The following is a 27,073-nucleotide window of genomic DNA, read 5'->3' on the forward strand; positions in this document are numbered from 1 at the left end:
CTCACTCAGCTCTTTCTTCCATCTACTTAGCTGTATTATGCAAGACTATTGATGTGAAAGAGTACGGATATGAACACATTTTAGATCCCCTTTTACAAGACTTGGTCATTCTAGAGACACATGGTGTTTTTATTTCAGGTCTTGGAGCGTCTGTGAAAGGCACTGTCCAGTCGGTCATTGCAGACAACCTAGGAGCCCACGGGATAGCAGGGTTCATTGAAAGCTTTTCTGGTGTCTACTTCTGCAGATTTTGTACAGGTACAAGAGCAGACATTCAGACTAAAACGGTTCAGTCAGGTTATTTTGAAAATCGTACAAAAGACTTGCATCACACGCACATTACATTTGCAAGAGAGAATGCCACCATCTGTTGTGGGGTAAAGAGAGAGTGTGTTTTTACAAAAAGATTATCTTATTTTCACGTTACTCGGGGCTACCCTCCTGACATTGCACACAACTTATTTGAGGGTGTTGTTCCAGTTGAGATTGCCCTTTGCATTGGTTTGTTTATTTCCAAGAAATATCTATCTCTTAACACTTTAAATGAGCTTATCCTGAGCTTTCCATACAAGTGGGGGGACAGAACTAACAAACCTCATACCATACCGCGCACTTTTGCCGCTTCCAAGACCATTGGAGGAAACGCCCACGGAAATTGGAATCTGTTGAGGTTGTTGCCATTTATAATTGGAGACTTGATACCAGAGGCAGAGCCTGCTTGGCATGTTTTGCTTGATTTAAAATAAATTGTTGAACGCTCTGTCGCCCCTCTTCATAATCAAGAAACTATCAAATCAAATCAAATCAAATCAAGTTTTATTTATAAAGCACATTTAAAAGCGATTTTTGGTCGAGCCAAAGTGCTGTACATGTAATAAAAACACATTACTACAATCACAATAAAAGATATATATAATTTTTTTTTTTTAAAAACACAAGGAAAAGTCAGGAGTCGTGCTCCGGTCTAACTAGAAGGCCAGAGAGAAGAAGTGTGTTTTTAGTGTAGATTTAAAAACCCCTAGGGTCTGGGCCGACCTCACATGGAGGGGCAGAGTGTTCCAGAGCCTAGGGCCAGCTGCTGCGAAGGCTCGGTGCCCTCTGGTCTTTAGCCTGGTCTTGGGCACTACCAGCAGCAGCTGGTCAGCAGACCTTAAAGCTCTGGCTGGGGTGTAGCGTTGGAGGAGTTCGGCTATATAGGCCGGAGCCAGCCCATTTAGTGCTTTGAAAACAAATAAAAGGATTTTAAAATCAATTCTGAACCGAACTGGAAGCCAGTGTAGTGAGGCCAGAATAGGGGTGATGTGGTCACGCTTTTTGTGGCCAGTCAGCAAACGTGCAGCTGCGTTTTGGACTAGCTGCAGGCGTTTAATTGAGGCCTGGTCCATACCCACATACAGAGCGTTACAATAGTCCAGTCTTGAGGTTACAAAGGCGTTAATAACCCTTTCTAAGTCATTAAAAGATAAATACGACTTGGTTTTGGCCAATAGTCTTATTTAAAAAAAGCAGGATTTGACTACGGTGCTGACCTGCTTGTCGAATTTAAAAGTGCTAGTGAAGGTCACTCCAAGGTTCATGACCGAGGGGAGGATGTTTTTATTGAGAGAGCCCAGAATATCAACCGGAGAGGCTGGAGGTTGGGGCCCAAAAAAGATGACCTCAGTCTTGCTCTCGTTGAGGGTGAGGAAGTTTTGGCTCAGCCAGGATTTTATCTCTGTTAAGCAGTCCATCAACTGCTGTAGTGAGTGTTTGACATTTGCTTTGAGAGGCAGATATATCTGTACATCGTTGGCGTAGCAGTGGAAGGGAATATTATGTTTAGTGAGAATTGAACCTAGGGGCAGTATGTACAGTAGAAAAAGGATGGGGCCCAGAATCGAGCCTTGGGGAACCCCACAGGTAAGAGGGGCTTTAGCAGAGGAGAAGGCACCTAGCTGTACCGAGAAGCTACGGTCTGTCAGGTAGGACCTGAACCATGCAAGGGCAGAGCCTGTGATGCCAGCGGACTGTTCAAGCCGTGACAACAGGATGCTATGGTCCACAGTGTCAAAGGCAGCTGTCAGGTCTAACAGCACCAAGACAGCGGAGCTACCTGAGTCGGCGGCTAGGAACAGATCATTAAAAACTCTTAAAAGGGCTGTTTCAGTGCTGTGCATAGGTTTGAAGCCAGACTGAAACTTTTCATGGATTCCATGCATGGTTAAAAAAGACTGCAGCTGGGCGTAGACTACTCGCTCCAGGGCTTTAGATAAAAAAGGTAGCTGGGAGATGGGCCTAAAATTTGCGAGAATGGAGGCGTCGAGATTTTTCTTTTTAAGTAGTGGCTGCACCACGTTTGAAGGCAGCTGGGACACATCCTGAGCTAAGAGAGGTGTTTATAAGTAATAAAATACTTGCTCCATGTAACGACTGAATGAACACAAGTAGAGGACTCAATAGCACGACTCAGAGACAGAGGCTTAGGATGCAAAAAAGGGTCTTTATAGCCAAGGTACGATACACGGGAGATCAGTCACAAGGAAAACACTGCTGGAACGCTAGGAAATAACTAAGACGAACTGGCACTGAAGGGAATGTGGATGCAGACTAAGTAGACAGAGGGAGAGATGATAATGAGGCACAGGTGAGGCTAATTAGGGATGGGAAGCAGGTGGAGTTCAATCAGGGGCAGGAAAGCTGAAACTGAAATGAGAGAAACCAAAATGAAAACAGGAACAATAACAAAACATCAACATGCTAGCTAGGGCTTTACACTCCAACTGAATCAAAAACATCTCTGAGAAGGCGAGAGGGAATGCTGTCTGAGGTGCAGTTTGTCGGCCGCAGGTGCTTGACTACATCCGAGAGAGAAGAGAGGGATACAGGCTCAAAGTGGTCGAGGACAGCAGGGCACAGAAAAGGAGCAGGATCTGGGGTAGCACTAGTGTGGGCTAGCCTAAGAGCAGATACCTTTTCAATAAAAAATGTGAGAAATATATCACAGAGAGTAGTCGATGGCACAATAGAAGAAACATCACAGGGATTAATGATAGAGTTGAGGACATTAAAAAGAACCTGAGGTTTATGGCTGTTTTTGGAGATGAACAGAGAAATGTGCTCTTTTTTGGCTGCTTTGACTGCCGTCTGGTAGTCAGAAAGGCAAGCACGAAGGATTTCTAAGGAGACATGGAGTTTATCCTTTTTCCATTTTCTCTCTGCACGCCTGCAAGCGCGTCTGAGAGCACGAGTACAGTCATTGAGCCACGGCTATTATTGCCTACCTGGACTGTAAAATCGTAGAACACAGAGATAGATTTTTGGAGCTTTTCCCTACAAAACTGTTACCAAAACATCACTATATTGAACATTATCCTCAAATGATTGAACGTTTTGGACCTGTATTAACCCCACTATTAACGAGGTGAGGAGCTTGACGCTGGTGAACTATCAACAGGAGGGCGGGGGGAGCCTCGCTGCGGGGAAGCACGAAGCAGTGTGTGTGTGTACCTGTCAGCACAACTTACATGATGCCGAATTTAACAAACACATTTTAATAATTGGTTTAAACGGCATAATAATAAGGACGGTCGTCCGTTCTGTGATTCTCCAGAACACACATGTTTTGATATTAGGGTCATGCAGAGTGAGATGAGATCGCTGTCCCTTTAAGAGAGAGAGAGAGGGGTGTGGCGTGCGCATGTGTGTGTGTGGATGGTAGAGCGAGAGTGAGGGAGCGTGTGTATGTTTCTGGAAGTGAAACGAGGCAGCAGAAAAACAGAGGTCTGTGATGTATTTTGTGAAACAGAAGAACAGCTAAATAAATACAACGGCCTCCCAAGAAGAGCTCACCTCTCTCCAGTCATTTAAGCTAAAGTGGGTTATTGAACCTGAAGCTTGTTGCTTTTGCCCTCCAGACCGCCCCTTTGTAGCATATTATTTCAATGAGAGATGAGCAGATCGCCACTGGGCTTTCAACTAAAGACACAGCCACGCAAAAACTGCGGCATTTGTACAGCTCCTTATGGGTACTGCAATTTGTGCTTTCCTCTGTGGTGAAACGATCAGCCCTGCACCACGGAGGAAAGCGGCAGAAAGTCAAGTTAAACAGAGCGGGGCTGCGTTGCGTGCATGGCTTCCTTCTGCAGGTAACGGGGAGACGCGCTCTGGCGGCGGTCTCGTTCAGGATCCGTATATGATATGAATAAATGTAACAACATTCTGATATTAAAAACTACATTTGAGTTTAAAGCACATGCATTTTGATCAGACTTACATGTGTCAACCTTCTTCTCGCATGTTTTTTTACATTAACAATAACTAATATACTTGTGCATACATTTTTTGTGCAAAGTCTTGGTAAAAATGTAATTTCTTTTTGAAATATTTAATATGCCTTGTTTTTCTAGAGTGAGGACATTGAGCTCAAAAGAGACTCTGTCTTGAAAAGTCTGTGTGCCTATCTGAAGGAGGACAGCAACAGTCTCGTCAAGGAGTACCTGGTAAGTAATTTGACTGTAACATTTTTGTATTAAAGGTACATAACAATGTGTTAAGTGTATAATGGCTTAAATATACGTTTGTTATTTTTATTACCCTAGAATTATCATTTATTTTGTCTACATAGGAGGGGGTACGTGCCGCCATGTTTCTACAGTAGCACAGAACGGACAAACTTAATGGCCATACACGTTTTTATACATAGTAGGTGCCTGCTAGAAAAGCCTTAGTTATTGAGCTATAACATATAGTACTATAGATAAATAACTAAGTCCATCTTCAGCACACTTGATACTGAAAGGCTTGAGGCAGTGGTGGATGATGCCATCTTCAGTTACTAAATTACTGTCCTTGAAGGCCACCATACTTTCTGAACATTTTCCCAAAGGGAGGGTGGAGTAAGGGAGCTTTGCTATCTCCGATATTACACACTGAACCTTTTAAACTTACTATGTCTACTTTTTCAAAATAGTCAATGATCTTGTTTTCCACCTTTTTTTAGAATGTCAGGAGTGAGGAAGCCGAGAGTGCAATCCCACAGACTACCATGGGACTTTATGTGATCCGCAATGAGGGCGCTCATGAAGAGGACGGGCCAGAGGATGTCGGAGTGATCATCGAAGGTGTGGAACTGCTATCCAATCTGCGAAGTATTTCGTTAGGATGAGCCATGCTTTTTGGGTTGATTTACACTCTCAACTTGAGCTATCCACAGGAACTCAAGTTCACTTTCGAGTTTTTACAGAAAGTGTTGATGAACTTGGATGGCAACAAGCTGTCACCAAAGGTCCAAAGCCTGAAAATCAAGATGCTTCAGTGAGCCCATAATTTCAGGGCTGGACAATCAAGCTGTGACAAGAATTGTTCTTGTTGGACAATATACGTTTGATGACTACATACTACTTAAGGCGGTTGAAGTAGGAAATATTAAACTCTGGGACAGTTATTTTTTGGCACATTCATTTTGTTTGAACTTTAATGGACCATTTTGGTGGAGAAAACTGTTCTTTGACATGTCAATTCTTCGATGAGATTGCATAATCTTTTGTTGTTGCAATAGATGAGAACGAGCGATGGAGATCCCTTTTTTTTATCGCCATAAACATCTCATGGACTCGCCACTTAAAAAGCTACAATGCCAAGTGAGATTCCTCTGTGAAAGTTAGTCTGGAAATGTTTACAATGGACAAATGTGATGTTCTTAAAAGTTGCAAGGTGTTGAATTTTAACACTTCTGTGTTAATACCTAATGGAGTGGTGCAGTGATGACGTATTTTTGTAGGCCGACCCTGAAGTAAGCTGCGCAAGGGTTCCCTCGACAAAAAAGCAATGGGATTTCTCTGTGGGTCTGTGGAAAACGAACCCGTTTGATAAATGCACATTTTGTTCAGCCGGATAATCTCCAGGTCTACCTACTTTTATAAAAAAAGTTATACTACTTTTAGTAGTACTTTTATAATAAAAATTATAATAATTACAATTATAATAATAATAATGAAAATTATAAAAGTAGGTAGACGTGGAGATTATCCGGCTGAACAAAATGTGCATTTATCAAACGGGTTCGTTTTCCACAGACCCACAGAGAAATCCCATTGCTTTTTTGTCGAGGGAACCCTTGCGCAGCTTACTTCAGGGTCGGCCTACAAAAATACGTCATCACTGCACCACTCCATATTTAAAAATGTTGCACTTGAATTTGATTCCAACGCTTTCTGAAAGCGTCAGGAATGGAGCAGCTCAAGGTAGCTTAATGGGTTACAAACTTGATCCAGGGGACTGCAGTTGCCTCCTGTTTATTCCAGACCATTATATTTTCTTAACTGTGAAAAAAGTACTCTTGCTGTGAAAACAAAGCTGACTGTTCAGTGTTTGCAATGTGGTTGTGAAAACATTGTGAAATATTTGTGGTTTAAGGTTTAGTGAACAGCACTAGGTTGAAGAAAATACCATCATAGTTTGAGCTCAAAGTTCCATTGTGAATTAAACCTTGGAAAACTATTGTTGTATGTGCATTAGGGCTGTCAAGTTAACGCGTTAATAACGCGTTAACGCAAAAAAAAATTAACGCCACTAATTATTTTAACGCGATTAACGCATGTGTATTTTTTGTCCTCGGCCGCCGTAGTTTCAGAGCGCATCGAGTTTAAAATACCATCTACAAGCTGATGCTGACAGCCCCGCTCCTGCTGCCCGCTTGTGGCAGACCACACTTCCACGCTCACCGGCAGGCCCGGACTGGCCATCGGGAGGACCGGGAGGGTGTGTGTGTATGTGTGGCGCGAGCGAAGCACACCTTACGTGTTGTTGTTAGCATCTGGTGCTAGCTAGCTGAGCTAACGGATATAAGGAGCTGTTTCAATGAAAACAGAGGAGCGACATTTCGCCGACAACTGCGCCGAGCACTTGACTTTATGCAGGTAGCCAGACAGCACACTCAGCACGGATAGTGCCGCAACACAGCTCATACACACAGGCATATATGCCTTGAGCTGCACATAGCTCCAACGATCCATCACAGTGTCTCCACATTCTCTCACACACACACACACACACACACACACACACACACACACACACACACACACACACACAATTGTATTATTGTATGAGAGAGGTTCTAGGTTGAATTGAGGCGAATATTTGTATTGTTCAGAGGTTGTTGTGTTTAATATTCATGAGAATATTTGTCATTGTTCAAATGATAATAAACAAACATATAAAGCATAGTTGTCCACTCATATGTTGATAAGAGTATTAAAAACTTGAAAAATATCCCTCTATGGTACATTTAGAACAGATAAAAAATGTGCGATTAATTTGCGATTAATCGCGATTAACTATGGACAATCATGCGATTAATCGCGATTAAATATTTTAATCGACTGACAGCCCTAATGTGCATATATGATTTAGTTGCACAATGACGCATATGAAAAGCATTTAAAACATCCCTTAACCTTTATGTGCAGTAAGTGAATCAACACATTAGGTTTATTTAAAACGTCCCTTAACCTTTATGTGCAATAAGTGAATCAACACATTAGGTTTATTTAAACGTCCCTTAACCTTTATGTGCAATAAGTGAATCAACACATTAGGTTTATTTAAAACGTCCCTTAACGTAAGATTACCTAATTGAATCAATACATACATTTTATGTAAAAGTTGGCATTAATTCTATTAATCCGATCTAAAAGTTACTTAATTATTTCACACTAAGTCAACGTAATGGAAAAACATAGCATTGAATGTGAGTATTTACATTAAACATACATGATAAAATTGAATGGAAAATGTACATGTAATTAAAACACTTAAAGTCAACGCTTTTGGCTTAATTATTTTTTTGAGTGTAGTTTCCCAAGAATGCGTGTTGAATTCAGTCCTATTTAAGGCTTGAAATTGTTCAATTTCTTCTACTTTTATCTTCAGAACAGCTAGAACTGAAGTCCTAACAAGTAATTTCATATGACATCCATCTGACTATCAAACCATTTGTATCTGCTTATCCAAGGCCAGGTTATGCAGCATGCTAAGCAAAGTGTTCCAGATGACCCTGTACCCTTCTATGTTTACCAAATCTTCCTGGGAAACCCCAACGTGTCATGGTTAGGATCTAATCTATAAAGCAATCTGTCAAATCCAAGTGATCCAGTGATAATTAGAAATTAGCTAATCATCTATGGTATTTCAGAGATTCAAGTCAGTCCGTTCACTGCTCTTGTGGTTGGAGTCCCCTAAATATTCAAAATGGAACTAAAATGAATCAAAATCAGCCCACTGAGAGTACAGATATGGCCACTTTCTGGTTGAAATTCCATTTCTGAACCTTAACAATTTCAGAAATTGACTCAGCATCCTCAATAACCCTCAAAGTTGTCCAAATCAGCAAAGCAATTTTTTAAACTTTTTTACCAATAGACTATAATGGTAATTCATGCTTATTACTAAAACGTATGCTAATTGTGCAAATTGCCCAACATTAGTAAGTAAGCATCCTGCAGTTTCTGTGTGCTGGGGACCATATTATACATTTAAATCAGTGGCGGCCGGCCCATAGGGGGGCGCTAGGGGAGCCGCCCCACCTCTTCCCACATTCTAGATTGTCATTAAGAAATACTTTAAAGGGGACCTATCATGCAAAATGCACTTTTGCACGTCTTTTATACATGAATATGTGTCCCCGGTGTTCCAGGGAACTCACCAAGTGTCAGAAAACACAACCCTCTCTATTTTCCTCCATACCCAAATCTCTAAAAAAGGGGCTGCAACGGATCTGATAAAAACTGATCCAGATTTGAACACTGTCCTGACGTCAGGACGGTGGCGCTACGGCTATTGGGCCAACTCCACCAATCAGGAGGAGACAGCCACGGCCATTGCCGTTCGAAAGCGCTGGAGACGCTGTAGTACATATGCCAGGCCAGTAGATGGTGCTGTTCTCACTGAATCTGGCCAGAGCTAGAAATTGTCAAATTGAGCAAAATGAGGCATGGCTAAAATGCATGATCTGTTTGGTATTTTGGAGGAAAAAAAAGTATAAATATGCCTTATATAGGTATGGTCCTACACTATATTATTCAAATATAGCATGACAGGTCCACTTTAATTTTATTCATTTTATACATTTTTTTTTTAATGAACAAGGTACATATTATATAGTTGGTGTCAGTTAAATGTATAATCTACGATAAAATATCGATAACAATTGTTTTACGATGCCTAAAGTTACTGATAAGTCACGACGCCATAGCCCTCACCCTCCACACTGCCCTCTCACACCTGGACCCGAAGAACAGGAACACATATGTGAGAATGCTGTTCATTGACTACAGTTCAGCATTCAATACCATTGTGCCCTCCAAGTTGGCCATCAAGCTCAGAGACCTCGGGCTCAACAGCGCCCTCTGTGACTGGATCCTGAACTTCTTGACGGGCAGACCCCAGGCAGTGCGGGTGGGAAACATCACATCCTCCACCCTGATCCTCAACACCGGTGCCCCTCAAGGCTGCGTGCTCAGCCCTCTCCTCTACTCCCTGTTCACCCACGACTGCGTGGCCACACACAGCTCCAACACCATCGTGAAGTTTGCTGATGACACGACCGTCATCGGCCAGATCACAGACGATGACGAGACGGCGTACAGAGAGGAGGTCGAAAACCTGACATCTTGGTGCCAGGATAACAACCTCCATCTCAACATCAGCAAAACAAAGGAGCTGATTGTGGATTACAGGAAGCAGCAGGGAGAGGGACACGCCCCCATCGCCATCAATGGGACTACGGTGGAGAGAGTCAAAAGCTTCAGGTTCCTTGGGGTCCACATCACTGAGGACCTGACATGGTCTCTTCACACCACCACCATCACCAAGAAAGCTCGACAGCGGCTCTTCTTCCTCCGCAGGTTGAGGAGGTTCAAAATGGATTCCAGGATACTCTGCAACTTCTACAGGTGCACGATAGAGAGTATCCTGACCTTCTACAGGTGCACCATAGAGAGTATCCTGACCTTCTACAGGTGCACCATAGAGAGCATTCTGACCTTCTACAGGTGCACCATAGAGAGGATCCTGACCTTCTACAGGTGCACCATAGAGAGCATCCTGACCTTCTACAGGTGCACCATAGAGAGTATCCTGACCTTCTACGGGTGCACCATAGAGAGTATCCTGACTGGCAGCATGACGGCCTGGTACGGCAGCTGCACCGACCTCGATCGTAAGGCTTTACAGAGGGTGGTGAAAACTGCACAGCACATCACCAGGACGGAGCTGCCATCCATGGAGGACCTTTACTCCCAGCGGCTCAGGAAGAAATCACTACGGATTATCAAAGACCCCCATCACCCCAGCCACAAACTGTTCTTTCTGTTGCCGTCTGGCAGACGTTACCGCAGCATCCTGGCAAGGACAAGAAGATTCGGAGACAGTTTCTTCCCGCGGGCAGTGAGACTGTTAAAAAGTTGAACTGTTGAAACAACTTCAAACATTCATCTGCTACTCAGTAGTATGTATCTAATACCTAATATATATATATATATATATCATTCCAATAACTTGTATATAGACTCTATGTTGTGCACCGACAGAAATGCTAGAGAGATGCATGTTATTTACGTTTGCTTTCTCTCATTCCAGGCTTCCTGATTATTTTCACCTGTGTCTCCTGTGCTCATCAATGTCAGCCCCGCCCCTGATTGGTCCCACCTGTGTCTAGTTACCCTGTGCTTATATTCCCCTGTCTCCCAAGTGTTCTTTGTCAGTTCGTATTGTCTCTTGCTATGGTCAGGTCTATGCTCTTTGTACTCTTGTAAAGTTTGATTCCTCACTACGTGAGCGCTTTCATTTTGTTCCTCTATTTTTGTCATCTCGGTTAGAGATTTGATAGTTACCTTTTTTGTTGTTCATTGCTGTATTTTGGAAAATAAAGTATCTTACTAATACTTTACCTCTGTCTCCCGGGTCGTGCAATTGGGTCCTACATCCTAAGTGTCTGAGTTCGTAACACTCTATTGCACTATTCCACATCATAACTTTATTTTATTTTATAACTATTATTCTTTTTGTATTGCTCTTGCTCTTATTGTTATTATGTTATGTTGCATTGTTGGAGAAGCCTGTGACATAAGATTTTCAACTACATAATTACTCTGTAACTATGTCAGATTGACAATAAAGAACCTTGAACCTTGAACCTTGTGTTTCCTGCTTGGGGCGCAGATATATTTGCCCATTGACTCTCGTTATAAGTGGCGCATGCGCAGTCCGCACCTCTTCAATAAAACAGATAGGAGCAGCTCGGGGCCAAAGCAGCCGTTGACACCGCCAACAACTAGGGGGCAGCAGGAGCGCCTGAGTGATTGACGTTTGAATGAGAGACAGTTAGACGGAGACGGAGTGTAAACAAAACTAGATAGCGAATATGGAGAAGGAAAAAGATGTTTAATCACTTAAAGAAACACCCTTTGAGAGGAGGACAATGGAGGGAAAGTTGAGAGTAAAAGAGCTCGGACCTGGTCAGCCTGACATAGGCAGGAGTTAAGGACAGAGGAAGGCAGTATACATGCTCTTTCTCAAGGAGCTGGTTTAGCAAGAAGGCTTGGCTAACTACCTGTAGCGACACCAGTGCTATATTTTGCTTCCCCTGCCCCCTTTTCAAACGTCAGGATCAGACCAGTCTGTGGAGCAGACCCAGCATGGATCCAGACAGATGTGAGCGACTTAAAGCACATATCAGAAAAAACTAAAAAGCATGAACAAACTAGAGACCACATGGATGATGCTATGAGAGCCATGTTTAGGAAAGTAAACACAGCTGTCCAATGAAGGGTACTGGATAGCATAATAAGGAGGTTGACAAAAACAGGCACTAAAATAATAGACTGTATCAAGTGCTGTGTGCCTTTGAGCTAGCCCTGCGTTGTAATATGACATATGTTTTGAGTTTGTGTATAAGTTTGCAAACATTTTGGTCGAGAAAAATGCACCAGCCGCCAATGATTTCTATCATAAAACTTTGGGGTACTCATCATTTCCATGTTCACAATAGGATGTGCAAGAGGATAATATGATAATGTATACTATGGTATAACTACCTTATGGTTAAAGAGGTTCCACTGTGTCTGTGGGTTTCTACTTGTTCAATTGTACAAAATACATTCCAAGAAGTCGGCTGTTCATTATTTCCTTTAACGCTTGAGGTGATCACCTGCTGCGCTGTTTAACCAAACCATCATACTGCCACAACACAGACAAGGAGACAATGCAGGTTTTCCAAGAATGGCAGGGTGACTCTGATACTCCCTGATAAACACACCCATGTGCACACACATGCACACATACACATATGGGAAATATCTCAACTTTGGATGTATCACCATACATTTGGTACAAAAATGTTCCCCTGAGGAAGAATTTAAATAATTAAATGTCATCTACTGTAGCACCATCATCACCAAAGATTTTAATTTGTTTGTGCTATATGCCCCCGATCTGTTCTTTCTCTTTCCTGCTCTCACACTTTGTAGAATGTTAAAAGCTTCCGGTTCTGCAGCATGACCGATCAATCCTCCGTGGTAAAAAAAAGTACCTCTTCATCTCTCTCTGAGACATGTCATACTTTCAAGGGACAACATTTTGAAGAAAGCATTTAAACCTCTGTTCTTTTAAACTCATTTTTTCTGAGTAAGGCTATTTTTCCCACGTGTCCCAATTTGTTCAGAATACTAAGAAATCAAGCCATGAGTTTGATGATTTATTTGTATCCAGAAGTAGGACACCGTGTGGTATTATCATGAAAGCCATATTAAGGTTTCATCCACATTGTTTACAGGTAGGAAACACTGGCTTTTGTTGTTGTTGCCTGAGGCAGGTTGAAAAATAGCACAGAGAGTGGCCTGCTTGTTGAGGCAGAAAGCTGACCTGAAAGCACACAGCAGAGATTTAGCATGATAAAGCATTTTGTAGACCTGTCATGGCAGTGAACTCAACTCCCTGGCTGAGGCTGTAAGGCAGGTAGCATATGTTACTAATGGCGCATTTCCACTACACGGCCTCGCACGGCCTCGCTCGGTATGGCTAGGCCTCGTTAGGACTGGCTCACTTTATGGCGCATTTCCATTACAGTTTAGGAACTGGGGTAGTATCTATAGTAACGCAGTGTAGGCGGAGCCGTGACGTCATCTTCAATGAGAACCCCAGAAAAACAACACAGCCGTTAGCTGTTAGCACTCAGAGCTCACAGCTCCTCATATATGTTCAGAAACTAGACAAAAGTTAAACAAGTACAAACCACAGACTGCCTGTGTCATGGCGAATACAGTCGCTGCTTTATTTATGTCTGTATAGGCCGTTGTTGTGAGTGTGGACGGTTGGAGCATATACTGCGTTAGCTTAGCCAATCTCCATTTAGAAAACACGCATTTTAAAAGGTTTTTCGCCTGCCGTCCAGAAAAACTGTGAATTAGGACCCGCCGGCCGGTACTAGGCCAAGTGGAAACGCAACCAAAAACGGGCCGCTGACGTCACAGCCCTCTTAAACCGTGCTCCGCGCTGTAGTGGAAATGCGCCATAACAGGTTCAACAGTGTAATGGAAGCAGGTGGTTACACAGAATGAGGCAGCAGATGTTAGGGGTGACAGCTGGAATGGTGGCAGAAATATTCACATCAACAACTCATTAAATCCATGAATAAGATTTAAAGAGTGTTTGTTAAAGTTTCAGGGTGTTCTGATAGAAAACCAATACGTTTTCACATTGCTGTTGAACTGTAATATAGTATTTTACTATTTCTTGAGTCATCTATCTCACATGACAATCAAGTCTTATTTTAGTTTTATCTAATTGTGTGTAATGTAGCGGTGTAGTGCATGGTTTCCAAATGAGTCTGTACTAACAACTACATTACAACACAGCAGTAATACACTGTGTGCACAATTATTAGGCAAGTTGCATTGTTTGAGGATTATTTTAATTATTGAACAACTACTGTGTTCTCGGTCAATCCAAAATGTTAATGAACCTCAAACCTGAATATTTAAGAAAGTAAAAGTGATGTTCTGGCTTTTTTAGGAGAAAATCTATGTGTGCACAATTATTATACAACTAAAGGAAAACAAACATCTTCCCACAAAAAAACACTATGAGCGCCTCCGCTCACACACAGTTTAAAAAGGACGGAAGGAGAAAAAATACCAGGCAATTAATGGAGTCTGTCAGTTTCTTGATCTGTTGACGATCAACCACAGCCTCCCAGACTCTGTTCAGAGAGCTGTACTGACTTCCTTCACCGGAAATCTCCCTTTAAGAAGAGCCCACTAGTTCTCTATAGGGTTAAGGTCTGGCGAGGAAGGGTTTAGGTCAGGTGAGGAAGGGTTAAGGTCAGATGAGGAAGGGTTAAGGTCAGATGAGGAAGGGTTTAGGTCAGATGAGGAAGGGTTAAGGTCAGGTGAGGAAAGGTTAAGGTCAGATGAGGAAGGGTTAAGGTCAGATGAGGAAGGGTTAAGGTCAGATGAGGAAGGGTTTAGGTCAGATGAGGAAGGGTTAAGGTCTGGCGAGGAAGGGTTTAGGTCCGGTGAGGAAGGGTTTAGGTCAGATGAGGAAGGGTTTAGGTCAGATGAGGAAGGGTTAAGGTCAGATGAGGAAGGGTTTAGGTCAGATGAGGAAGGGTTAAGGTCAGATGAGGAAAGGTTAAGGTCAGGTGAGGAAGGGTTAAGGTCAGATGAGGAAGGGTTTAGGTCAGGTGAGGAAGGGTTTAGGTCATGTGAGGAAGGGTTAAGATCAGGTGAGGAAGGGTTTAGGTAAGGTGAGGAAGGGTTAAGGTCAGGTGAGGAAGGGTTAAGGTCAGGTGAGGAAGGGTTAAGGTCAGGTGAGGAAAGGTTTAGGTAAGGTGAGGAAGGGTTAAGGTCAGGTGAGGAAGGGTTAAGGTCAGGTGAGGAAGGGTTAAGGTCAGGTGAGGAAGGGTTAAGGTCAGGTGAGGAAGGGTTAAGGTCAGGTGAGGAAGGGTTAAGGTCAGGTGAGGAAAGGTTAAGGTCAGGTGAGGAAGGGTTAAGGTCAGGTGAGGAAGGGTTAAGGTCAGATGAGGAAGGGGGCCATGTCATTATTCGTTCCTCTTTAAGGCCCTTACTGGTTAACCACACAGTGGAGTACTTTGAAGCATGTGATGGAGCATTGTCCTTCATAAAATCATGGTCTTCCTGAAAGATGCAGGCCTTTTCCTGTTCCACTGATGGAAGAAAGTGTCTTGTAAAAACTGGCAGTAGATTTGGGAGTTGATTTTGAGTCCATCTTCAACCTGAAAAGGTCCAACTAGCTCCTCCTTAATAATACCAGCCCATACCAGAACCCCACCTCCACCTTGCTGGTGTCTGAGTTGAAGTGGAGCTCTGTGCTTGTTACTGATTCAGCCACGGGCCCATCCATCTGGTCCGTCAAGAGTCACCATCAGTCCAGAAAACCTTTCTTGGCCCAGTCTTGACGTTTTAACTCATGTGTCTTGTTCAGTGGTGGTTTCAGCCTTCCTTCCCTATGCCATGTCTCTGACACCTGAGACTTCTGGGCCCTCAGGTAGGTCACAGTTCTGGAATATGACAGCCCTGGACGATAATGGCTTCCTTGTGGCTTCACGTTTGATTCTTCTCAGATCTTTGGCAGTTCATTTGCGTCTTTTTTTCTCAACACATTTCTTGCCACCCTGTTGACTATTAGCAACAAAACATTTGTTGGTTCTGTGATCATGCCCCAATATCTTAGCAGTTTCAAGAGTGCTGCATCCCTCTGAAAGACTTTTAAAATGTTTGACTTTAAAAAAAAAAGCTGCCTAATAATTCTGCACACCTTGATATAGGGTGTTGATCTCCTTCCCTCCCTCATTACACAAATACCGATCACCTGATATCCTTAAATCTAATACGCATTCAAGTTCTAAAAAGTCTAAATACTCACTTGCCTAATAATTGTGCACACAGTGAATAGCTTTGACGCGATGTTGAATGGGATGGATAATCATATATCAAGTACATTTTCAATTAGAAGTCATTTCTCATTTAAAAAAATGCCATACATTTGGTACAAATCTGTAGTGTCCCGTCAATTATGTTAAGTTGTGTCATGTTTGTGATTGTCATGTTCATGTTAGTTTAGTTTATGTTCCACTTCCTGTTTTATTTTGTACTCACCTTGTCTCATTCCAGGTCCCTTTACTTCCTGCCTTGGTTATTTTTCCCGCCATCGTCAGTGTCTGCCCCGCCCCTGATTGTTTCCACCTGTGCCCACTTACCTCATGTATATATTGTCCTGTCTCCCCTTGTTAGTTGTCGGTTCGTATTGTTCGTTCGTTCGATGAAGCCAGATCCAAGCCATAATTTAAAGGACTCAGTGTTTTGCCTTTTATCCTCCATTGTGAGCGCTTTACTTTTGACAGTTTGTTATATCCTCTGGAAGAGTGATTTTGTTTTTGCAAAGTAAAGATTATTTTTCTTCAAACCTTTTTTGTCTCTGGGTTGTGCATTTGAGTCCTCATACTATTGAGTCAAGAATCCTAACAAAATCTTGTTAATACCTGAATGCCTGATATTAAATATTGTCACTAAGATGGCAGCCAATGTTTTGCTCTCTGGTGCTTTTTCTCTTTTTGTTTATTTATTTAGTTTTCAGGTGTTCCTTTCCAATTAGATTAACCAGGGAGGAACATCTGACGAACGACATATAGTCTATACAGTTTTCTGCACGACGGGTCAGTTTTGGTGGGATTTGAGATGGAGTAGCTGAAGGCTTTTTTTGGACTTGCAGGAGATGCATGTCGCGGGATCCCTGTACAGCTCTCCTGTACACAGCCTGGTTTATCTTCTGTACACATATTTATGTAAAAAAGACATCAAAAAGTGCATTTTGCATGATAGGAGACCTTTTAAAGTTGGTTTCCTTGTTGTAGCTGTATATCCTCTTGTAAACTGTGAGTAAGTACACTGAGAGCAACTGAAAAACAGATTTCCCTCTATGAGAATATATACAAGGAAGCACATGCCACTTCAAAACATTGTATTGTGTTTAAAACATACAAATACGTTTTTTGCAAGCATCTCAAAGATCATGAATTCTCATTTGAGGGACAGGTTTAACGTTGAAATATAGCAATGCTATCAAGAAGGGTTTAGTTAGGGTACCTTTAGGGCACAGGCATCTGCAGCAGATCCAGGGTCCACTCCAGTGATGTAGATCCCCAGTCCATACTCTGCTCCACCTCTGATCATTAGGCCCAGAGAGCGACCATCGTCCATGTTTAGGTTACACTGGAAAGGAGACAGGACGATTACCAAGTGTAAAAACGGTGCAACAATGTGGAATGGAAGACTTCTTAATAGTTAGCTGTGGTTATGTGCCTTAACAATGTTATCACCATTTAGAAGCTGGAATCAGAGACTGATTGATATTTTTGGCCGAAAAAGGACGTATTTGCCAAATAATTGATACATTTTTGGACAGAAATGTAGATTTACTTCAAGGGCACACATTTGTATTTATAAATAATTTTGTAGCAAACAAAGCAAAGGGGGGCTGTACGTCACTTTCACCTGAGGGTGATTTCAAAGAAATGTACCGTGCACAATACACACACATCATTTTATTATCTGGTCATATAGAGCATATTAATTAGTGCAGCTTCAAGTCAAATACACTGCACAGAAAAAATAAATGTTTTGCCAACAGTCCACTCACAAGAAAAACATGACATAAAACAACCCAGAGCAAATATTTTACTAACTGTAAGCATTTTTTTTCATTTGCCTTAGGAGCATTTAGACTTGTATAACAAATAAACACAACTATGCCACTGTATTTATTTGCTCTAGAAATTCATGAAAATTCCAACAGGTGGCATGTCTCTCCTACAGGTCACATAAGCTTATCTGAAAATATGAAAATATAAGCAGTTTGTGTAAATATCCTCCTGCTAGCCTGCTGTACCAACATTTAATACATCAGTTGTAAATCAGCTCCTGAGCTTTTGGATCAATCACACATTAACTGAGCCCATTCAAAATCTGCAGAGCTGCATTGGCCAACCCTGTCTCCTAAAAATGACGTTCCCACAGAACTAAATTCTCAATGCATTCTCAATTACGTTTAGCTAGAAACGTATTTTCTCCCACGTTACGTTTGTTATGAACGTATCTTAAATACGTTTATTTTCTACATATCTTCTAGAAACATATTTTCTCCCATGTTACGTTTGTTATGAACGTATCTTAAATACGTTTATTTTCTACATATCTTTGCCATTTATTGTCTTGCTTATAATAATGATAATAGTCATTTATAAATATCATTTTAGAGCACACATTTGAAATCGACGATCGGGCTCGATATATGGTTAAAGTGGACCTATCATGCTATATTTAAATGATATATTGTAGGGCCATACCTATATAAGGTATATTTATACGTTTCTGTTTTCAAAATACCAAACAGATCATGCATTTTAGCCATGCCTCATTTCGCTCTATGTGCTGTTTGCTGTCTACGGGGCTGATTCTGTGAGCTGCAGCTGACCACGCCCCCCTGTAGGAGAGGGGAGCCGTGCTCTGATCAAGTCAAGAGGGGGAGAAAAAAAGATCTCCGTCGTCCGTGTTTTATTATATTATTATAGGCCTATAGAGTCGTTATTCATTTGTTTTAAAGCTCAATAAATAACAAAGAAGACCTTTGACCGGCACTTTTCTAATTTTGTCCGGAAGATTTAAACTTTAACGGACATCTTGACCGGCGAAAGAAAACCTAACTGAAACTCTGCCGCACGGTCCCCTCGTTCCTTGGAAGAGGCGGAGAGGTGGGTGTTTGTCATCTGCTGGTGGACTAACCGGAGAGAATTACAGTGCTTGCCTCGACGGGGAGGGATTGCATTGAATTAAAGCAGCAGGAGCAAACGGTTGCCTCGGGGAGGGAGAAAAAAAGCCACAGCGGAGAATAAACAGAAGGGTAACCATGGCAACTATGGGCGGGAAGTCTTCTTCGCTGCTTTTGTGGCAGACTACAGCGCCACTTACAGGCCTGGCATATGTACTACAGCGTCTCCAGCGCTTTCGAGCGGCAATGGCCGGCCGTGGCCCAACCCCACATTCCCCTCATTGGTGGAGAGTTGGCCCAATAGCCGTAGCGCCACTTTACTGACGTCAGTGAAGTGTTCAAATCTGGATCAGTCTGTATCAGATCCGTTGCAGCCCCTTTTTTAGAGATTTGGGTATGGAGGAAAATAGAGAGGGTTCTGTTTTCTGACACTTGGTGAGTTCCCTGGAACACCGGGGACACATATTCATGTATAAAAGACGTACAAAAGTGCATTTTGCATGATAGGTCCCCTTTAAATTAAAATCAGTAGGCGAGGCTGTAATTTCGCCAGCTGTTACTCTCATGAGCGAGGCAGAAAATAATAGTTTTAACATGCCAAAAAGCTGCTGTGTTGTTTATTGCACCTCAAACATTAAAACAAATCCAGAGTTACGTGTTTCTGTAAGAAAGGACAGTAACAGAAGAGCTCTGTGGCTTCAGGCTTGATCGCCGTTCAAATGACAGCGTTGGTTTCCCCAAAAGTGGGCGGGGCTATAAAGTGACGTTGATTTTACTCTCATCTATTATTCAAAACCATTCTATTTATTCTAACGTAAATTACATGCCAGTGTTTTATCTTTTTATTTAGCGATTTGTTTTTGCACTGGGAATGTTTTCATGTGGAACCGGAAGTACGTCACTTCACTTTGTCTTCTTCGTCCCTTTTACGTTCCAGACAATGCATGGCTCAGCGTAACAGACTGAACAGCGACCCCAGGTGTGTCTACATTGGAATTACATCTTCATTACTGAAGGAAAAATACTTTACCTAGTGTTTGTTAACTGGGTTTTTAATGCAGTTGGCTTTTCTTAATGGTTACAATATTGCTATGAGTTATATCTGAAGCAAATTATGTTTCTGAAGATGTGTAGTCAATTCCACCCTTCAATGTAGCATAAATGTGAACTCTCATTACAGGAACAATACCGGAAACAGATGTAGGAAAGATCCTCAGCTCGCTGATTGGATGTTTTAGCCGCAATGCACGTTGGGAGATGGTGTCTATGCGATGTGAAATCCGAAAACATTTAAAAATAAAATAATACTTTATTCCAAGTGTGCTTGCTTTTCTCTTTGGAAGTCATCACATAACGGCATTGTAATACACGGTTCGGCTGCATTATATATTACACATCTGCCGTAGTTCTTTATTTATAGAGCCTGATGAGAAGACTTCTGGACAAACAGGAAGAAGTGCCGCCGAAACTGAATACGTGACGTGGATCATAAATATATCAACAATTACACAATATCTTACATTTATTTTCACAAAATACGTCTCCTTGCAGTATCAATACTAATTCGGCTGACTTTTATATTTGATCCAATTGGTAGATAGGTTATATTTACACCATAACGGTGCACAGCTGATAGAAAGGGACTTGTAGTTTTTAAAGATATTGTGTAATGTAAATACTGAGTTGAGAGAATAGTCAGGGGTTTTGGGTGATGGGAGACACATCTATGGAATCACAATTTCAATAGCTTACCATTAAATGACGGATATACCTTTCTGTCTGTGATGTTTTACAAATCAGATATTAATGTGTAGAAGTAAAACATGAGAAATAGTATAGCAATATCCTGTAAAATTATGTAAAAACATGAATAAAACTACACATCTTCAGATGTTATACATACATAAATGTCCTACACTAATAATACAAAGTTATTATTAGTATGCTGTGTGTACCTTGTGTGCACCGCCTAGTGGTTAAAGCACGTTATTTAATTATTTTTGTTGAATAATGTTATTTTTGTTGAATAATGTTATTTGATGAAAAAAATATTAAGAGTACATACTTTCATAGGGGGAAAGTAGAAGGTCAATGATAGAAATATAGAATATAAAAAATCAAGAAGATACTGTAAGTGATCTCTACAATAAAACTGTTTAGTGCCGGATGTATAAAGATATTAATATGAGGATGTGCAAAACAGACAAACTAATTAACCTTTATTAACACATTAAAGAATGCTTTAGGTTAAGGTCTTCTTTTAAATAAGAAAACAGCTTTGGGGGTATCTATCTACAGATAAATATTAAGCCTGACAAAGTACTTAACGTCTAATATATTGCTTTCCTGCAATGTTAACTATGTTGAAGCACTTATTTTAACTGATATTATATACATTAATTATACTCTTATGTATGTAGATAGTATAAGAAATGTGCAGAATTTGACAGTTTAATGGTGGAGGTATACACACATATTGATAGATGTCTTGTAATGCACTGTTGAGGAACCTGCGACCCAAGTTTTTCATTCATTGCATAACTACACCGTAGTTGTGTATATGACATGTCAATAAACCTTAGAAAATCATGAAATCTTGAAAGGGATGTGCAAAATAGCCATTATATACAGTTTTTAATTAACTATTAGTAGAGAATAACGAGTAATGAATATACTTTATAGAGATCTGCAGATAAATGTTTAGTCTTTATCTCTATCAAATATCTCACCTTTCCCTGAATTTGACTCAGGTGTAACTAAAGTCTGATTTAAGGGTTGTTTATATTTCACATCATTAATCAGAATCTGCAAAGTAACTAAAATAAATGTAGTGGAGTAAAAATACCAGGTTAACCTTAAAGAAAGCCCTCAGGATTATAAAAGACCCCCATCACCCCAGCCACAAACTGTTCTGTCTGCTGCCGTCTGGCAGGCGGTACCGCAGCATCCGGACTAAAACCACCAGACTCAGGGACAGTTTCATCCCACAGGCCATAAGACTATTAAACACCTGAACTTTGAAACAACATCCATAACATTCATCTGGCTGCTACTTAGAAATTATTTATCTAATATATCATATTCCAATCACTTGTATATAGACTCTTATTGCACTATTTCACTCTTTACTATTTTACTATTTTTATTTTTGTATTTACTTGCACAATTTTTTCTGTGTATCTGTTGTATTGTGTTGCACTGTTGTACACGTTCGATTCCTGTTTTGGATAGTGTGCCGTCGATGGGTTTCATTCCATTTCAAACTGCTGTTTGACGCTCGGTGTAAACTTCGCGCACTGCCACTCCAACATCCAATCACAGAGCTTGAAGACTAATCACGGGGTTTGTCAAGCAAAGCACATGGTGTAGTCCCAAACGATAGCTGAGGATTCTGGGTAGTGTAGTGTCTTCTGCCATCCTAAACTCCGAAAAAATATTTGTTTCTCCGAATCGAAGGGGAAAAATACAAAAGTATTGTACACAATTTAAACCAATCAATGTTGTGTAATTAACAAGGATAATCTGGTGTTTTTGAGTTGATGAGTAGTGCAGATATCACTGTAAAATCAAACGACAGTAAAGAGAATACTTACTTCCGGGTGTAAAATCCTCCGTTATCCAATGGGAATGGACGCTCACATTGCCTTTGAGACTGTGTTGAAATTACACCCTCGCCTACTGATTTTAATTTAACCATATATCGAGCCTGATCGTCGATTTCAAATGTGTGCTCTAAAATGATATTTATAAATGACTATTATCATTATTATAAGCAAGACAATAAATGGCAAAGATATGTAGAAAATAACCGTATTTGAGATAAGTTCATAACAAACGTAACATGGGAGAAAATACGTTTCTAGCTAAACGTAATTGAGAATGCAGTTTAGTTCTGTGCGAACGTAATTTTTAGGAGACAGGGTTGCATTTGCAGGCAGCAGCTCCTCTGCATGGAGCTTTTTATGCATCAGGAAGGCTGTGGAGCTGCTGTAGGATGTTTGGATGCATCCTACCCTCGTGATGGGACATCATCAGTTACACCTTAAGCTTTAATAGCCAATAAATAGGCCTAATTCAGAGGGCCATTGATCCTGAGCGGAGAGTAGACTTAAAGGGGACCTATCATGCAAAATGCACTTGTGTACGTCTTTTATACATGAATATGTGTCCCCGGTGTTCCAGGGAACTCACCAAGTGTCAGAAAACACAACCCTCTCTATTTTCCTCCATACCCAAATCTCTAAAAAAAGGGGCTGCAACGGATCTGATAAAAACTGATCCAGATTTGAACACTTTACTGACGTCAGGAAAGTGGCGCTACGGCTATTGGGCCAACTCCACCAATCAGGAGGAGACAGCCACGGCCATTGCCGTTCGAAAGTGCTGGAGACGCTGTAGTACATATGCCAGGCCTGTAGGTGGTGCTGTTCTCACAGAATCAGCCCTTGCAAAAACAGGGGTACAAAAGTGCAAATTGAGTGAAATGAGGCATGGCTAAAATGCATGATCTGTTTGGTATTTTGAAAAAAGAAAAGTATAAATATGCCTTATATAGGTATGGTCCTACACTATATTATTATAATATAGCATGATAGGTCCACTTTAAGGATAGTCACAACACCAAATGTCACAATGAGAATATTACTACAGTACTGAACTGACTTCTGACAGACATCAGCGGGAAGAAAACTACCAATAATATCATCCTAAATGATAATATGTTTGAAATATTACAGATATAACAAAATGTCAAGCAAATAGTACATTTTCCTTCAGCCTCAAAAGAAGTTGCTGTGTCTCAAATTTGAAGTCTTCCATTGGTGGCTTGGTTGTAGTTTTTGGGTTGGTCTGATTCCTGTTATTTTTTAAAAAGTATTCTCACCCTGTGTCATGTCTGTTGTTAGCTCTTTGTATGTTGTTCAGTTGGTGTTCCCATGTTGCCTTTTTTCATAAACACACCTCCTCTCCATTAGAATTGTTAGTCCGTCCCTACTCCCAGTGCATGTACACTAGGGCTGTGCATCTTAACTGGTCTCACGATTCGATTCAATTACGATTATCCTGTCACCGATTCGATTCGATTCGATATCCCGATGCATCACGATTCATACCAATGCGTTGCATCCTCCATTTTCTATATTACTGCACATGGCTTCTTTTTCATCAATGCATACATGCAGTAAATATGAACTCCCTTTTTATTATTTAGAAAGTGCTTCAGAAATTAATAACATAAATGTCTTGACATTAATTTATAAACCAAAATAAATCAATTGCATAGCTCTAGCATCCCTATACAGTATCTGTGTGTGAAATTGTTCCATCCTCAAAAACAAAAAACTAATGCTTCTGCAGTCTAGCTGCAGCTTCTAGCAACGGTCTTCTGTTAAAAAAAGGACACTGAATGTCCTGAATGTGGCATCACACACAGGACTTGAGTCTGAACACAGCAGACAACAGGAGTATTTACAATAGCATATAAAAACAAAAATACTGCATGTGGGTGCACACTTATTCTCTGTCTTACTGTTACATAAATCCCATGAATGTATGAGATTAAGTTAGCTTCATTATATCTCAATCAGTGATTAAGTGAATAATAACGTTTCTATCGGGCCACTATCAGCCTGTCACTCATTATTTTCAGGGAGGGGGCGGGGTTTGGAGGAACAGAGGAGACGGTGATCGCGGAAGCTTTTTCCCTCCTGCCTTCACAAACTTTACACACGTATCGTCTGAAAATAGCAAGAGGACATTCATACTCTGCAATCGAAGACTTAACTAAATCCACCAAAAACCTGACATGATTGTAAAGCGATTATTTTTGAAAAACATAAATCCTTGTGTCTCTGAGCCGCAGCGACAGGGACTGATTCAGAGCGGGTCCTTCTGCTGTTGGTTCTGGACTGGTGTTCTTGTGTTGGTGGATAAAGCAGACTGCTCCGTGTTTGGTGTTGCTGTGCCGCTGTGCCGTTGTCAGTCTGTTCCCTGATCTCTGCGTCACCGACCGATTTGATATTAAAGTGACAGAAAAAAAAACGTTATAGTAAAGCCGCGGCCGTAAAATCAGGAAGCAACGTTACTACGCTATAATCGATTATCTTCTGTCACTGCATCGATGCAGAATCGTCCGCATCGCGATGCATCGTAGAAACGATTAATTTCAACACCCCTAATGTACACACCTCCTCTGAATGAGCCTTGTCAGGTAGTTCCAGCAAATCAGTTTTTCTGTTCTCCTGACAGTTTCTATTGTCTGTCCCGGTCTTTTTAGTTGTATCCGTCCCCATCTAGTCTGCATCACTCCTGTCCTGAGATGACTCTAGCCCCGAAGCATTCCTGTGAACTCACTTGGCCTTAGTAGGTCTTCGATTGCTCCTGCAAGACTCTCAGGCTTCATGGCAACACATCCTTGCCAGCCATGAGAACTGTTCCCTTCTGTCAACTTACGTTCCGGGTAATTATTTTTCCCTTGTCCAGTTCTCGATTCGTCGACACTCCCCCCCTGCTTAGCTGAGGCAGAGTTCTGTTCCCCCTGCTCAGATGCGACTGACCCTGCATGATCCAGTGTCTGTTGGTGGTCCCGCCACGGCATTCAGACACCAGAGAGCATGTCCAGTTAGCTGAGTGTGGCTGAGATCCTCCTCCCTCATCCAGAGCAGCTATGCCAGTCTCCTTCTCCTCTCCTGTGAAGCTACACTTTCCAATTTTAGCTCTCTGTCCTAGTCATTGTTGGATCATTGTGCTTGTGTTGTTCCTGTTGCCTTCAATCTCCTGAAAGGGGGTCCCACCAGCAACTAACTATAGTGCGTGAAATGCAACAGGAAAGGATAATCACCATTGTTAGCAAGCTGGCTAATTAGAAATGTAATCATGGGGCGACTGTGGCTTTGGGGTAGTGCGGTCCTCTTTAAATCAGAAGGTTTTGGGTTCAGTCCCAGCCCCTGCAGTCAACATTTCGATGTGTCCTTGGGCAAGATAACTAACCCCAAGTTGCTGCTGATGGATCGGCCAACGGTGTGTGAATGTTAGCTTCCTCGAGATGTGGCAAACTGCTCTGTATGAATGAGGTTCGAATGATGACTTGTAATCATAAAGCGCTTGAGGGGTCGTTAAGTCTGGATAAAGCGCTATATAAATAAACAGTCATTAACCATTTAGCATTTGCTGTACCAAATAATAACAGACTCTTCAATTCACCAAACATGCAGGCTGATGGCTTATATCCAACAACAGAATATTGTTGATGGTGAGAAGTGTCCTGTGTTTCCCACTCAACTTTCTGATTTTGGTTATGATTGCACTATCCGGTTACTTAATGCTCACTGCATTTTGCTATACTTCTTAATGCTAAGGGCACGGATTCTGCATCCTTGATTTACGACTGCAGTTTAATTCAATTGAGTGTTTAAATACTATATATATATTATATTCTTCGATTTTTCTTCATTTTAAGTTTTACCCATTTTGCTGCTGCATTAAAAGTGTGAATTGTACAAACTGTAATTCCAATGAGGTTGGGAGGTTGTGAAAAACGTAAATAAAAACAGAATACAATGATTTGCAAATCCTTTCCGACCTATATTCAATTGAGTACACTACAAAGACAAGATATGTAATGTTCAAACTGATTAACTGTTTTTTGCAAATGTTCACTCATTTTGAATTTGACGCCTGCAACACGTTCCAAAAAAGGTGGGACAGGGGCAACAAAAGACTGGGAAAGTTGACGAATGCTCAGAAAACACTGTCACAAACTGGCTCAGGGAATGCTAACCCTAACCACTTACCTGTTATAAAGTGACAACATAATATCAAGGTAAGGGCGAGTGTAAGGTGTGTGTGTGTGTGTGTGTGTGTGTGTGTGTGTGTGTGTGTGTGTGTGTGTGTGTGTGTGTGTGTGTGTGTGTGTGTGTGTGTGTGTGTGTGTGTGTGTGTGTGTGTGTGTGTGTGTGTGTGTGTGTGTGTGACCTAGCATTACTATCCTTGTGGGGACCTAAATCTGTTTACATAAAGTCACGTGTGGGGACTCACGTCCCATATGGGGACATAAGGGAAGTCCTCATGAGGGGAATCTTTAATTTTAGGGTGAAGACTTGGTTAGGGTTAGGGTTGTGGTGCACGGGCTCTCGGGTCAATATTTTGTGTTTAAAAACCTGTTTAAAAACTCCTGTAGTAAAACCAATACAAGTTTATAAAAGCCCTGTTTGGTCTGTGTTAAAAATGTATAAGAAAGTGCAATAAAAGGGAT

The 27,073-nt window shown here is 41.4% G+C and overlaps 1 protein-coding gene across 1 annotated transcript in view; it reads right to left on the reverse strand.

The window, feature by feature from the left end:
• Positions 1 to 27,073, reverse strand: part of LOC117472474 (whirlin-like) — a 177,510-nt gene that overhangs the window by 67,964 nt on the left and 82,473 nt on the right. The window contains exon 3 of the mRNA XM_034117677.1: positions 17,142 to 17,267. Coding sequence (XP_033973568.1) covers positions 17,142 to 17,267 — 126 coding nt within the window. The remainder of the gene's footprint in view (positions 1 to 17,141; positions 17,268 to 27,073) is intronic.

This window comes from Trematomus bernacchii, unplaced genomic scaffold (assembly GCF_902827165.1).
Source record: "Trematomus bernacchii unplaced genomic scaffold, fTreBer1.1, whole genome shotgun sequence".
In the NCBI taxonomy this organism is placed as follows: domain Eukaryota; kingdom Metazoa; phylum Chordata; class Actinopteri; order Perciformes; family Nototheniidae; genus Trematomus; species Trematomus bernacchii.